Raw genomic sequence first — 15,318 nt, forward strand, 5'->3', positions numbered from 1 at the left:
GAGACCCAAGGGCATCGGGGAGATGGCTGGATAGGCACAGAGGGGCCTCCCCCCCCACCCCAGGAGCAGCTCTGGGTGGAGATTTCTTGCATCAGGAGTCGCTACGTGGCTGTCCCACGCCGCTTGCCGGGGTCTCCCCGACTGGACAGCTGTCACCCCAAGGCCCTTCTCTGGTGGGGGAGAGGTGAACACCAGTAATTAGTCCTCTGAAGGTGGGCCGACCAGAGAGCTTCCTGCCCCAAGTGGGACAGTGTTGGGAGCACCCGGGGTGCCCTGTCTGGGGACACTGGGGCAACAGGTGTGAGATGGGGCATCCTCTGGGTGAGCTGGATGCATGGGTCCTGGCCGGCGGGGGGCGGGGGTGGGGGACGTGGGGGAAGCTCTGAGGCCAGGGAGGGCGAGGACAGGCAGCAGGAAGGGGCTCCCAGCGAAGCGCTGGGGCCAGCCGGTGGCCTGATGCAGGCCTTTCCCGCCAGGCCGGTCCGATGCCAGGGTGCCCCTGGCCCCTTCTCAGAGCTGGTGAGTCAGCAGGAAGTGGCTTCAGCATCCACGGAAGGAGGTCACGGCGGTTGCAAGGCCTCCCCTCTCTCGTCCATGTCCTGTCGGGGTGTTCGTTTCCCCGGGGCGGCTGTAACAAAGTGCCACACCCTGTGGATGGCTTGAAACGGTAGATGTTCAGCCTGTCCCAGTCCTGGAGGCCATGGTGCGGAGTCAAGGTGTGGGCAGGGCTTGGTCCTTTCCGGATGCTCTCTGCGAGAGAGTCTGTTCGGGTGTGTGTCCAGCTTCCGGTGACAGTCCTTGGCTTGTAGGCCCCTCCGGACCCTGCCCTGCCTCCACACGGTCTCCTCTGTGTGTCTTTTCCTTTCCTGTATCTCATGAGGGCCGCTGCCGTCGGATTTAGGGCCCTCCTTTATCCAGGATGATCTCGTCTCGAGATCCTCACCTTTATCCCGCAAAAGACCTGTGTTCCCAAACAAGGTCCCCGTCAAAGGTTTTGGGAGTTAGGACTCAGACGTATCAATTTGGGGGGCCACCATTCGGCCAGTGTCTTCTGCAGACAGCACAGCGGAGTCTGAAAGCCCCTGTAAAGGAATCCGAGGGGCGCCTGGGTGGCTCAGTCGGTTAAGCATCTGACTTCGGCTCAGGTCATGATCTCACGGTTCGTGGGTTCGAGCCCCGCGTCGGGCTCTGGGCTGACAGCTCAGAGCCTGGAGCCTCTTCATTTCTGTGTCTCCTTCTCTCTCTGCCCTACCCTGCTTGTGCTCTCTGTCTCTCATAAATGAATACATGTTAAAAAAAAAAAATTTAAAAAAAAAAAAAAGGAATCCAATAGGGGCCCTGGTCCCATCCTGGCTGGGGAGGACTGGCTTCACCTGTGTCCATGCCTGCTTGCTAGAGCTTTCTCCAGTGAATTTGGGGACTAAGAGGATGTCTGGGATCCGGGGGCTGCTGTAGACCCTCGCTGCCACTGGGCCTCTGCTCCTGGCCGAGGGGTCTTGTGTGCGCGTGTGCGTGTCTGTCCCAGTTGGAGGGTTGGGGGGTCACTGGTGCTCCGCATCTGATTTTTGCATTCTGTTTGTGCCTGAGCATGTCCTGGGCGGGGAAGGGCCGGGTGCCACGTAGGCTGTGTGGAGCCCCCCGCCTCCCCCCTGCAGTGAGTGGCAGCAAGCTCCCCCTGCAGCCCGGGAAGGGAGGGAGGGGGCCTGTTTGTTGCTCTTGGCCCCATCTGAGAAGCCCAGCCCACTTTTTCTTACATTGCTATTCCAGAGCAGGGGGCCAGGCCTCGTGGGTGGAGGCTGTGAGAAGCAGGAAGGACCCCCCGGCATGCCTGTGTCCCCCCCCACCCCCCCCAGGCCCAGGGAACAGAGGTGGGGTGGGAGGAGATATAGCAGCACCTAACACCCAAAGCAGGAAGACAGTCATCAAAATAGATCGGGGCGGGGGAACCTCCCATCCTTTGCCTGGGGCTGCGTGGCCCCCCCAGAAACCCCCTGCTGAATCTGGAGTTCTCAGGGCTACACCCCCCCCAACCCCCGCGGCTGATGGAAATGGGGCAGCTGGTTCCTCCTGTCCAGGGCGCCCAGGCCGGACCCCTGCTGACACTGCCTGGTGTTGAGGCACAAGCCCGCGGTCCCAGGGCCAGGGAGAGGGGCCGCGTGCTTGCTGTCCGCCCTCGCCAGGCCGCCTACAGCCGGCCACGCGTGCACACGAGCCCAGGGCGGCCAGGAGCCCTCAGCCGCCTCGCTGGCCCCCAGACCCGAGCCGGAGCAGGGCCTGACACGGCTCTCAGGCCGCGTCAGGCCCTGCGGCCCGGCCAGGCCTCGCCTTGGGGACGCAGAGGGAGAGGGGCCGGGCAGAGGGCTTTGACCGCGGGTGCCACACTCCCTACGCGCTCTTCTTTGTTTGGACTTTGCTCCTTGGATCCTCCTCGTTCGACAGACGTGTTTCTCTGCGGGGAACCCAAGGCCCAAGCGGTGCCCGAGCTGTTTGCCACCCTCGACTTCCCAGCGCAGGCCCCACTTGGCCGCAGTGTCCGTTTTCAAGCCTTTCCCTTTCGGACCGTTCTGCTTCCTGAGGACCCTCCTCCCCCCACCCCTTCCCCACCTGCCCCCCCCCCCCCCCGGCCATCTCCCCTCCGCCGAGCCCCTGGAGGCAGCTCCTGAGAGGGTTCTTGTAGGAGGTGATCCAGGCATTCCCCGAGCGGAGGAGGCAGGGAAGGGGGCGGCCTGGAGGGTGCGTGCGGCGCAGCCCCCCTAGGGGTGCTGGGGGGGGGGACCCCGTACCGTGCACCCCAGGGTTGTCCCAAGGAGAAACGGCTGGGTATCTACTGTCCCTTTGCCGCCTAAAGGCTGCTGGCGTGGAGAGGAAGGCGTCGTGCCTTCTGGGCTGGGGCACCGGGTGCACACGTGAACAACGGCGATCATCGGGGCACGGGTACCGCTGTGCCATCCCGTCAGCGCCCACAGTAGGACAGACGAGGAAGCAGAGGCCCAGGGGTGACGGAGGTCGTGTCCTCCCTGTCTCAGCCCCTGCCCAGAGTCGCCCCGGCCTCTGGCCAGCCTGCCCCCGCCTTTCCTAGGTAATTCAGTCCTTAGTGGGGACGAGTCCTGCTCTGTGGCCTTGGCTGCTTTTCCTTTGGAGGATTTGCTGCTTAACGGACGGCCTCCTCTCCCGTCGCCCTGCCCTGCTCGGTGGCGCTCCTCCTGGCCCCCGCCCCCGTCCTGCCTGCTGCAGCCCTGCTCTGCCACCTCAAGCCTTGCCCGAGCCCGTGACTCAGCCTGGGGCGGTGCCAGGGCCCGGCCCTCACTCCCGGGGGCTCACGAGCTGGCAGAGTAGGTACCTTCGGGATGGGGGTCCTGCAGTCTAGTCCTGCAGGCTCAGGGCGGGGAGCAGGGCAGTACCCTCCGCCTGGGACCATCCTTCTAGGTTCCCTGGGGCCACCCGTTCAGGGATGAGACCTTCCTTGCTGCTCGCTGGAAGAGGCTGCGTTGGGCCGGGGCCGGCGCTCCTGGGGCCTGAGCCCAGATCGGCAGTGTCCCTCCCGAGGGAGTCGTGCGGGGAGGGCGGGGGGGGGGGGGGGTTTGTTTTGATCTTGGTCTCTAACATTCTTTGCATGACATTTGTCCCCCCGCTGGAGCAGGGCTTTGTGGCTGCCCCGGGACGCCCCCCTCCCCGGACCGGCCCCTTCTGTGCACCCGGGAGCGGGGAAAGGTCTGCCGGCAGCCTGTGGTCGGAGCAGAGAGCTTTACAATGGCCCCTTGTGTGGTGCGCATTTCCTCCTCCAACAGGCCCAGACCCAGGCGGCTCCCGCTTCGACCCCCACGGGCACAGACGGACGTGCATCTGGCGAGGCAGCTTTGGCCTCCGCGGCGGCCGGGCCTGTAGGTGTTTAAAGGAGTGGAGAGGGCCGGGCTCTGGGGCCGGAGGAGTGGGGCTGGGCCAGCGAGGCCCACAACCTTGCCTGCCCCGGTTCTCAAAACGCAGCGTTGATGGCCTTAGGCCCTGAAAATAGCAAGTGACCCACGTGCAGCACAGGCACGTTGGGAAGAGGCAGGAGAGTCTAATGGGAAAAAAAGTCACCCACCTCGATTCCTTCCAGAGTCGTGCGAGCGCGCGGGCACGTCGCACACGTGCGTGTGAGACCCCGCGAGGGTCTCTTCACACGCATCTTTTTTTCTTTTTTAATGTTTTATTTATTTTTGAGACAGAGAGCATGAATGGGGGAGGGTCAGAGAGAGAGGGAGACACAGCATCGGAAACAGGCTCCAAGCTCTGAGCGGTCAGCCCGGCGCGGGGCTCGAACTCACGGACCGCGAGATCATGACCTGAGCCGAAGTCGGACGCCCGACCGACTGAGCCACCGAGGCGCCCCTCTTCGCACGCATCTGGTGTGCTGCCGGTGTGGCTTCACGTCCTCAACGTTTCTCATCTTCAAAGCCGGGATTTTGATGACGGCACGGGACTTCGGCGTCTGGGTTTAGGAAATCTCCGTAAACCGGAATTGTTTCCGGCGTTTGCTATTTTAACGCTGATGCAAACGTCCCCCTACGTCAGTCCTCGCGCTTCTGATGATTTCCGTGGGATAAATTCCCAGCAGCGGGTGGGCCGAGGCGCGCAAACGGGCTCCAGGCCCCTGGCGCCCGTCGGGGAGGGCGGGTTGAGGAGGGCCTTTGGGAGCGGGTGAGGTTTGAGCCTGGCCGTGGGGGGACTTGAATGCAGAGGAGACAGAAGCGGGGCGATCTTGAGATGATGGCGGTGTCTCCCTCCCAGGCGGTGGCCCCGGGCCCGTCTGGCGCTCTGAGGGTATGTCGTGTCCAGCTGACATGGTAAGCGGTGTCCCACGTGCCCTCTGACTGCAGTGACGTCTTGCGAACAAAAGAGGCAGCAGCCCAGCACTGCTCCCCCCCGGTCCAGTAAAGGCCGCTCCTCTGCCCAGTCGTCGGATCTCGCGCACGGTCCGTCACGGAGGGCCTCAAATCTGCAACTTGACCAGCTCGTGAGCACTCTTGCCGCCTCCCGTGGCTGCTCGTGGACAGCTGTGGCTGCCTCTACCCATGCAGGGAGGGGGGAAGGTGGGGAAGGTGAGAGGCACCTGCCGTGGGGCCGGGTGACGCTCGCTCCCCCCCTTGGAGCGGGTGGAGCGTGTTTCCAAGGACGGTGGCTGCACGTGTGTGACAGCCGGTCTTCCTGATTTTTCCCCGCCGGGTGCTGCTTGCACCGTGACATCCTCCGTGGGGGAGGCAGCTTCGTACAGGGCGTCCCTTGCAAAGTCTACCTTAAAAAATGATCTTGTTTCGTTGCCAGATATGGCGGTGTAAATCTAGAGCAGGGTCCCTCCAGACGACTTCTCCCACCATCTGGGGGTTTTGTGGGATTCCGGGGGAGGAAAAAGGAGGCGGCTTTTTCTCCTGGGTCCCCGGAGAGGGGCTGGGGTGGCGGCACCGTCGGGAGATCCCAGACAGAGTCCTGCAGCCCAGAGGTCTCTCCCCCTTCCGGGGGGCCCCGGGGTGCTTCCGGGGGCTGCCGTCACAATTTACCGCGGACTGTGGGGGCTCAAGCCACAGAATTTGATTCCCTCGCGTTTCCGGGGGCCAGAAGTCCAAAGTCAAGGTGTTGACAGAGTCTCACACGGATTACAAAAGCTTGAGAGAAGAATCCTTCCTGCTTTTCTGAGCTGCTGCTGGTGCTAAGCATCCCTGGGCCCGGGGCCGCATCGCCCCAGGTTCTGCTGGCCTCACGTGGCCTCTCCTGGGTCTCCCGTGCCCCAAGTCCCCCTCTTCTCTCCTGTGTAGGAACACCTGTAGGATTTAGAGCCCGTCCTGAATTCAGGATGCTGGCATCTCGAATCCTCACCTTAATGACATCTGAAGAGACCCTCTTCCCAAGTAAGGTCACATGCGCAGGTTATGGGGGTGAGGACTGGGACGTATCGGGGGGGGGACACGGTCCACCAGAGAACTTTAGAGCGGGTGGAGCTTCTCAGGCGGAAATGGGGGCTCCTCCGGGGCCCCGTGCCCACAGGCTGCAACCCTGTGACCTGGTCTCACCTTCGGGTTGTATAGAAGAAGCACCTGAGGCCCGTGAAGGTCGTGCAGGTGGCTCGCGGAGTTGCAAAGCGGAGGATGTTTCCAGGGACCCCAAGCACGCCCCCTCCCCCATCCCGGAAGCCAGTCACAGTAGTCGTGACACGGCCTGCAAGATGTGAGGGGGAGAAGGGTGAGTTGCACGGGGCCAGGGCAGGTGACAGCCAGCCGGGCTTTGGGGCTGGGGAGAGGCGGCGGCAGCTTGTTTGGGGGGGGATGGCGTAAATCATCAAGGGCGCCCCTAATGACCTGCACGTTTTCCGAGAGTCGCCGCCCTGCGGGTGGGAACAGTTCCTTTTCTCCTGGGGCCTCGGACTGGCCGGGGGTGGGACCGGATGGGACAGTTCCGAGGGTGAGCACCTAGGTGGGTGACGTGGCCGGGCGGTAAACACACAGCTGCTGTAGGGCCAGGGGGTGACCTGTGCCACGCAGGAGCACAGAGCGGTCAGAGAGGAGAGGGTGGCAGGTGGGGACGGCGTGTGCGTCTGTGCAGGATGACCGTGGCCGTGAGGACCGAGTCACGCGGACCCTCAGAGGGAGGAGGGTTGCAGGGAGCGGGCCAGCTCGGCTCAGCGGTGAGCTGTGTGCGGGTCGGGTTCGAATTCAGCGCTGTCCCCGGACGGTGCCTGAGTCAGAAAGGGCTTCTCTTGTGCGCGGTCGTAACTCGTGAGTCGGTGGTTGAGGGCACCTCCAAATGGGCTTCCCAGGTAGGGGATCGCCTCGTTCTGGGGCCAACGTGGGACGAGGCCCATCCCCCTGACCTCTCTTCTCCAGCTCGGCCCCAGGGAATTACCACCTGGGCACCTTAAAATACTTGTGCCCAGGTGGGCTGGGTGTGGACCCCTCCTCTAGGGAGTTCATGGACAGGAGCCACCATTCAGGGACAGTGTGGACAGTACCCTGGAGACCGCGGGTAGACTGGGTGCTTTCAGGAGACCCCACACGAGGTCACAGTTCCAGGCATCCACCTCTGGGCTTTTTGGCCACTTTAACACCCCCTTGAACCTGGCCTTTGTCACCTCGACCTTTTTTGGAACGAGCAGTTATGCTCCGTGGTTATCTTGGGGGCAGGCCCCCAGGGGAGGGGTGCTGAGGTGCTGGCATCCCCGCTTTGGCTCGTCCCCTGCCCCTCCGGCACAGGACCCCCTCCCCCCTTGGCCACGTTATCAATCAGAGGTCACAGGCTGGACCTCAGGCCAGAGGCAGCCTGCAGACGTGATCCTGTTTGACCACACGGTGTTTTTTTGAAAGGGGGTTGTTTCCCTTTGTGCGAGCGTGTACAGATCAGGAGATATCCCATAGGAAAGTCCAGATTTCCAGATTCTCCCGAGAGAAGTCCGGAGCTCTGGCCGCGTCGGGAGCACAGGCCGGCCAGGCGGCCTGTGTGTCTCTGTCCTGTGAGGGAAGTCCTGTCCACTGGGAAGCGACAAGAGCTGTCCTGGACTTTGGAGGAGGGAACACGTGGCGGGGGGCCCCCGAGAATGGCCCCAGATCGCTGTTGTCGGGCCAGCGGGGGGCCGGGGAGGAAATGGCGGGGTCCCAGGAAGCCCCGGGCTTGGGGAGCCGGGGAGGCGAGGTGGGGAGAGGGGTGGCAGAGACATTGGGGGTCGCTGAGCGCCCGCTGTGGGCCCTTCCTGCTCTGGTCTTCGTGACGGGAGCAGATGGTTCCTGTTGGGAGCACGGCCGCAGGCAGGGGCCGCGGGGACGGCTGGCAGCTCCCCAGGCACCGTCGTCCCCTGGCCTCGGAGGGAGCAGCGGGTCCTGGTGGAGACGGTGGGCGGCTGGGCTTGGCGGGTGGGAGCCGGGCGGCCAGCGGCCCACGGGGCCCTGGCTGGGACAAGCAGTGTGGGATAGAGGCCGACGACGCGTCCGAGGGTGAGGATCGAGAGAGTCGTGGACCACGCCGGGGCTCCGTTGTTTACCTGAAACAGGACAGCCGAGTGGTCAGAACCCTGTGCCCCGGGGTGGGACGGATGCGTCTTCCGGCTCTGGCGCTCCGTCTCCACGCCTTTGGGCACCTTGCTCAGGCACCACGGCCTCAGTTTCCCCATCCGGACCAGGGGATAACGGCAGCATTTAGGGCACAGGGTCACGTGAGGAGTAAATGCCCACGGTGAGCCTTGGGGCCGTATTAGGCCTCCCGGAGCCGGCGGTCTACGCCGAGCTGCTGTGATGATGTCACTGCGGTCGTGGTTCTGACAGGTGATGGTTGTGGCTGCCGTTGCTGGGGACGTACGTGCCCCCCACCCCCACCCGGTTGCTGGTGGTCGTGGCGGGTTTGCGCCCCGTGGCGTCTGTGCTGGGGGGAGGATAAGGGAAGACCACGAAGAGAAAGAACTCCGATGTCCCCTTGAGCCAGAACATCTTTCTAGAACACGTAGCTGGCACGTCCTCGCTGCGGCCATGGTGGATGGGGGGGAGGGGAGGGGGCCCGGTGTCCTCCAAGCTCCGCCTCTTCTCTCCCCCAGGGTGCGTGATTGTTGGCTGCCTTGGAGTCCCCGGGGGGAGTGGGGCTTGTCCCCTTTGTGCCCAGGAGGGGGAGGGTGCAAGAGTTTCCGGGGGCCCACAGCTACCTTAGCAGCACAGTCCTGGCTGTTCCCGAGCCGTCCACGCCTCACGTCCCCCTCTCTCTGTCTTCCAGCCTTGAAAAGATCTTTTGAGGTCGAGGAGGCCGAGACACCCAACTCCACCCCGTCCCGGAGGCTCCCGACCCCCCTGCTCCGGGCCACGGTGGCCAGCTCCACCCAGAAGTTCCAGGACCTGGGTGCGAAGAATGCCGAGCCCGCAGCCCGCCATGTAGACTCCCTCAGCCAGCGATCCCCCAAAGCCGCCCTGCGGAGGGTCGAGCTCTCGGGGCCCAAGGCCGAGCCCGTGTCCCGGCGCACGGAGATCTCCATCGACATCTCGTCCAAGCAGGTGGAGAACGCCAGCACCACCGGGCCGTCCCGCTTCGGGCTCAAGCGAGCCGAGGCGCTGGGCCACAAGACGCTGGAGCCCGCCCCTCGGAGGACGGAGATCACCATAGTCAAGCCCCAGGAGTCAGCGCACCGGAGGATGGAGACCCCCGCCTCCAAGGCCCCCGAGGTGCCCGCCGCCCCCACCTCGGACGCAGCCCCCAAGAGGGTCGAGATCCAGGTGCCCAAGCCAGCCGAGGTGCCCGCCTCCCCCGTCCCACCCCAGACCCTGGAGAATTCGGAACACGCCCCAGTGTCTCAGCTGCAGAGCAGGCTGGAGCCCAAGCCCCAGCCCCCGGCGGCCGAGGCCCCGCCCAAGAGCCAGGAGGGTGAGTAGCGAAAGCCAGTCTGCGGGGCTGTTGGGGTGCGTGGGGACGGGAGCTGGCTTTGCCCTGGCGTCTTGGAGGCAGAAGCTGTGAATGTGGGGGGGAGGGGAGGGGTGGGTCGCAGGTGGGTGGAGACCCGGTTCCGTGGGGGCCAGGAAGACACCGGGCCGGGGTCCCAAGGCTGGCGGAGGGGTGCTGTCCGTTGGGGATGGCCCGGGTGCCACACGCTGGGCTCGCGTTTGGCTTTGGAAAGACCCTCCGGGTTTCGAGGGGCCCCTTTATTGGTCAGGATGCGTCGTGGTGTGGAGTTTCTGCTGTCAGAGCCCCAGCCGGCGGGGGTCTGGAAGCCTGGAAAATGAGGGGGCGACGGGCTCGTGTCGGGACGCGGGGGGCAGAGGGGCTTGGGACCCAAGCGCGGGCGTCCGTGTGCCGGTGGCTGCCGGGCCGTGGGCAGGCAGGCTCCTGCTCAGATCTGCAGGCCGGAGGGAGAGGCCTCGGGTGGGGGGAGGGGTTGGTGCCCTCCTGGGTTCCGCACTGCAGGGGCTCCCTCCAGCTCTTCCTCAAGGAGGGGCGTCGTGGCCAGAAGCAAGGGGAAACAAGACCGCTCAGGCTGTGTGTGCCCGGGTTCTCAGGGCCGCCAGGGAGGGGACCGTAGGCCAGGGAGCCCCGTGATACCTGCCACAGCTCCTTTTGGGGTGCTCTTCTGGTGAGGGAGGGAGGCTGGGGGCTTGGGTACCGTCCTCGGGGGGCCCAAACCCGGAAGCTGTGCTCACGTGGGGAGCTCACCGGGGCCAGCTTGGGAACATCTGGTCCTGGGATCTTGGCCCGCGGGGTCAGGGGCCGGCTGGGCTGTAAGCCCCATGAGAGCTGGGTCCCTTTCCAAGTGCAGGAACTGAACTCAGAAGCGTTCAGCGTTCTTCGGGTTAGGTAAACAGAACGTTCTGGAGTTTTGATTTACCTTTTAAATCATGATCGCTTCTAATTTGGGTAGAATGCATGTAACGTTAATCGACTGTTGCTCGAAGCGTCGTGAAGCGTGGTGGCATTGAGAACGTTCACGTCGTCGTGCGGCCCAGCTCCCTCATCCGTCTCCAGAACTTTCTCAGCTTCCCACACCGAAACCGTGTCCCCGCTAAATACTGACTCCCCGTGCCCCTCCCCCAGCCCCTGGAGCCCACCGTCTACTTTCTGTCTCTATGAACTTGACTCCCCCAGCTCCCTCACACAGGTGGAATCAGACAGTGTTGGTCCTCGGTCCTTTTGTGCCTGGCTGACCTCGTTGAGCCTCGTGTCCCCACGGCCCATCTACGGTGTGGCAGGTGTGGGGATTCCCTTGGCCTTTAAGTGAGGGCTGTGAATTTGCTGCAGCACTTGACCTCAGCCCGCTCGCCTAAACCTGACCCTGCAGAGCCACGCCCACTCTCTCGGACCCTGTGGTGTCCCTGTGGTCCGAGACTTCTCTCTCGGTCTCTGGGTCCCTGTGGTGTTGGTGCGTCGGAAGGAAGGCGCGCCCAGTGGCCTGGAGACTGGTTCCCCTGTTGGTCCAGGGCCTCTGCCTCCCGTGGGTGAGGTGTTCGCGCCCAGCTGAGCCAAGCAGGGTGTGGTTGGGGGCATGGTCGGCACCAGGCCCGTGTGGATCTTGGTGGCAGCTCGTGCTGGACGTGGGAGGAGGTGGTCCCGCCCTGGGTCATCGGGCCCCACGGCCCAGAGGCCGTGCTGGCAGCCGGCTGGCCACCGGGGCTGGTCCGGCTGGCTCTGCTTGTGGAGCAGTCGAGGGTCCTGTGGGGCCCTTCCCAGATCCCCAGCCTCTCGAGCCGAGCTTTGGAGAAAGTGGGATTTAACCAGGCAAAGGAGGGGAGCCAAGGCAGCGGCCCGGAGGTGCTCCGGAGCCTGGAACTTGGGGAACTGCACGCTCTCTCCGCGGAAAAGAGTTTAAATGTCCAAGTCCGGGGCGCCTGGGGGGGCTCGGTCGGTTGAGCGTCCGACTCTGGGTTGTGGCTCAGGTCACAAAGTCATGGTTCGTGAGTTTAAACCCCGCGTGGGGCTCTGTGCCGACCGTGCGGAGCCTGCTTGGGATTCTCTCTCTCTGCCCCTCTCCTGTTCTCGCCCACTCGCTCTCTCTCTCTCTTTCTCTCTCTCAAAAATAAATAAACGTGAAAAAAAAAAAAGAAGTCCAAGCCCGGCGTGAAAGCCATGTCGTCAGCAGCCCAGACCCTGGTCCCCTCAGAGAGCAGCGGGTGGGCCCAGCTCTGTGTGGGGAGGGTCAGAGGCCGGTGGCTGTCCCCCCGCCCCGTGCCCCACCTACCTGTGTCTCAGTGGCCGGGTGGGGAAGGGCTCTGAGACCAGTGCTCACAGGGTGAGAACCTTTAGGGCCAGACCGATGCAGTGAGACCGGGCGGCTGCACTGAGGCAGGATGCTGGGGGCTCGGATGGCTCGGTTTGGGAGGATCCTGTCCACCTAGGACAGCACGACAGAGGTCACTGCCGAGCGACCTGGTCCTCGAGCCCGGGAGTGACGCCGGGCGAGAGGTTGGGCGAGGAGGAGGAAGGCTCACCCAGTGCGGGCTGGGGAATTTGGCTCTGACCAGCGCCGCCTCGGATGTCGAGTTCTTCAGTGCCCCGGGCAAGTCCGGGTGGCAGGCAGGGCCTTCCCGGTGGAGGTGTGCTCCTGGAACCCATGGCACCGCTTCTGGGGGTCCCCTGTTCCGACAGAAACCCTCTGGGCCGTGGCTTTGGGCGCACGTCGGGGTCTCCTGGGACCAGAGCTGAGTCGCTCCCAGATTGGCCTCCCTAAAGCACAGCACCGGCGAAATCCGTGCCAGGCCCGAGCCTTCCCTGGCCCGCTCTCCACCCCACCCAGTCTCTTGTCCAGCTCAGACCTCCCGCTCCCCAGCTCTTCCTGCTCTGGCCCTTCCGTGGCCTCCACAGGCCACCTCTCCTGACCTCCTGACTCCTGACCTCCTTCCTCTCCACATCACTGCTTTTTGAATTCCTATGCATCCTTCGAAGTGCAGCTCAAATGCCACCTCTGCCATGAAGCCCTCCCTCTAGCTGGAAGTGGCCTCCCTTCCTTGGACTCCCATGCCTTTCGGCATCTGTGCGTGTGTGTGTGTGATGTCTTATGTTTGGCTTGGAATGTTAATTATTTGTGTTGTACCCCCTTTTTCCTCTGCTGGACTTTTTAATGGAAAAGTTTCCCAGCGTACCTTTCCTTTAAAATTCAGAAAATGTCGAAGTTAGAAAGAATCTAAAGTTCACCTGTAATCCCAAAGATACCCCCTCTTTGTGTTTACTCTGTTTTTCAGAATTCCCTCCGTGCCCCCCGCTAGATCCTACGTAGGTTATTTGAGAGTAAGGCTGTTGTCGGGTTTCTTTAACTTTTTTTCCCCCCCTGAGTGACATAGACTTAGTAGGTGCTCAAGAAAACAATGTAGGAGGAGTGAGATGGGTTTTCGTGCCCCCCCCTGCAGGCGGACACAGGGGCCCTGGGGACCCCGTGGGACCTTACAGGGACCAAGCAGATCCTTTCCTGATCAGCCAAGAACCCCCGGGTCTCACAAGCTCCACTCTGGCACAAGGGGTTCCTTGTTTCGGAGGCTGCTGGCCCCCGGCCCTCCTTGTCATGCGTCGGTCATCTCTGCTTCTCTCTCGGTCTCTGGGGCAGTCCGGCCTCGCCTCCCCTCCCAGGTCCCTGGCTTGCCCTGCGTCTGCCTGGGTGGCGCTGGGTGGGGCTGGGCTGCAGGACCCAGAACCGTGTCTGTGCAGTGAGCTGCCCCCCCCCCCGCCGCCCTCCCCTCCCCCTGGGAACCACCCACCTCTGGCTCCCACGGCTGACACCAGCCAAGTTTCCCCGAGGTGGCCTTATAAGGCGGGCACTGGCTCCTCACTCGTGGGTCTGGTTCTTTGCCGTCTCCAGATGCTGATTGGAGGCCATGGGGCTGGCCGGGCAGGGTGGGGGGTGAGGCACCCTGACCGGCACCCCCCCTCGGCTCCACCCCCCCCATGCCAAGCGGTTCTGAGCCTTCACTTTGCCCACCCCCAGCCTCAGTTTCTTGATTTGTCAAAAGAGCGGGGACCCTCTGTCCGAGGCAGCAGGGTTCGGACTCCGCCGTGCGTGCTCCATGGTGGTGCCAGGCATGGCTTGTGATGGTGGATGTGAAACTGGGGAGGAGGGCAGGCTCATCCGGGGTCTCGGTATGCTTTCCCTCTGACTGAAAACATCCAGAAACGTCCTCGGCTCGGGGGTGGGGGGGGGAGCACCGAGGAAGGTGGACACCAAGGTCCCCGAGCCTCTAGCGGTGGGCGTGGCTTTCTGGCACCCCGGCTGCACCTGCCTATCTTTCAGGTGCACCTGGCTGCCTGCTGCATCGGGGGCTGGGACCGAACGGAGGGGACCCCAGCTCTGCAGGGGACAGTGGGGGCTAGAGGCGCGGGGTTGCTGGGACCCCCAGCAGGGACACAGGGACGGAGGAGGCAGGGCAGAGGAGGCTTCAGGAGAAGAGAGGTGTGGACTGGGTGTGAAGGGCGAGGAGGGGTCCGCTGGCGAAGGGGCAGGAATGTGCCAGGCCCGGAGCAGGGAGGTGGGGGAGAGGGTGACCGCCGTGTGATGAGGGAGGAGAGGCCCAGGTTCTGCAAAGTCTGCCTAGACTCCCTCACCATAGTTACAGGACACCCCACCAACTAGGGTGTCCGCTCTGGGCCTGACGCTGGGCCGGGAACTCCCCGGTGAAGTTTCACGCCGGCACTCGGTATACAGTAGGAGCTTGATAAACGTCGAGGGACTCACTTGGGCGCAGGGGGCTCGCCTCTCGCCATGCCTTGGGCCCTTCTGCGTGGGGCTCAGTGTCTCTGTTGTGGCGGGACAAAGGCCGTGCCGCTGGTAGGGGTGTGTGCACCGAGCTGTCTTGCCTGGCAGACTCCTCCGCCCCGAGCTCCTCCCCTGCCCCTGCCCTGGCCCCAGAGAGCATCCGGGCACCCGCTTACTTTTCGGGACGGAGTCTCTTTCTCCTTCCCCCCTTTTGAGGACAAGCACTCTCAAAGCCCGTTCCCGTTAGGTCTGAGGCAGGACGTCCCCAGGCACGCGGGTGCAGGGTGACAGCGGCTGGGGCCAGGTGTGTGCCCTCCGAGGGGAGGCGGAGTAGAGGGCTGCGGGGACCGAACCCGGCCCCCCTCGCCGGCCCACCCAGCTGTCTGCCAAGCCCAGCCCAGGGCCGAGAAGGATCGAGGGCCCACGCAGGGTATGCAGCCCCAGCAGCTGCGGAATGCCTTAAATAGAGCCGAGCGCAGCTGCGGGGCGGGCTGGGCAGGGAGGCAGGCGCTGGGGGCGGGGCCCAGCTCTTCCCCATTTGGGGGCCGTGGCCCTGACCACCCGGCGGGGCCCCCCGGGACGGAAGCCGGGCTCCAGACACATGGTGCCGGGTGAGGCCTCCCGGGTGCTCGTTCCGGGAAGCTGTCAGGAGAGGAACTGTTTGCGTCCTCAGCCTCCCGGGCCCAGGACAGCTGCCGCGAGCCGGGGTCCGCACAATGGGGCCGCTGTCTGGGGGACGTGCCCGTGCCAGACAGCCACGCTCTGTGCGGCAGGGACAGAGGACACATTGAGCGCTGGAGGGGCACCCTCAGACCCCCACCTGGTGCCCTGGAGCGTGGGCAGCCCCGGCCAGAAGCCGGGTTCTGTCGGTGGGCCTCGCGCCGGCCTCGCGCTCTCCCCCACGGGGCGGCCGGGTGCGCGGGAGGAGCGTCAGGCGGCCTCTTCTCTGGGCGGGATGTGACTTCCCCTCCCTGGGTCTCCTCTGATTTTCCCTGACCCCGGGACTTTCCGTGGGCATCACTGGTGCCCCCCCCCCCACCTCCCCACCCCGGAACCCCAGGGGCAGCCGGAGCTCTGGCTTGTAGCTGGTGAGCAAGCAGCTGGTGCCCAGGAAGGAGCTTCCAGCTCGCTGAGCGGTGGACGGGGAG

The 15,318-nt window shown here is 64.2% G+C and overlaps 1 protein-coding gene across 5 annotated transcripts in view; it reads left to right on the top strand.

The window, feature by feature from the left end:
* The window catches only part of SEPTIN9 (septin 9), a 151,940-nt gene that overhangs the window by 74,736 nt on the left and 61,886 nt on the right, over window positions 1–15,318 (top strand). For 4 of the 5 annotated variants that reach the window (XM_023244093.2, XM_023244095.2, XM_011289408.4 and 1 more), the window contains one exon: window positions 8,725–9,366. In XM_023244093.2, the coding sequence (XP_023099861.1) occupies window positions 8,725–9,366 (642 nt within the window). Of the gene's footprint in view, window positions 1–6,107; window positions 6,217–8,724; window positions 9,367–15,318 lie in introns of those variants that run through there. The other variant, XM_045045287.1, reaches the window with a different exon arrangement.

Source organism: Felis catus, chromosome E1 (genome assembly GCF_018350175.1).
Source record: "Felis catus isolate Fca126 chromosome E1, F.catus_Fca126_mat1.0, whole genome shotgun sequence".
Taxonomy (NCBI): Eukaryota; Metazoa; Chordata; class Mammalia; order Carnivora; family Felidae; genus Felis; species Felis catus.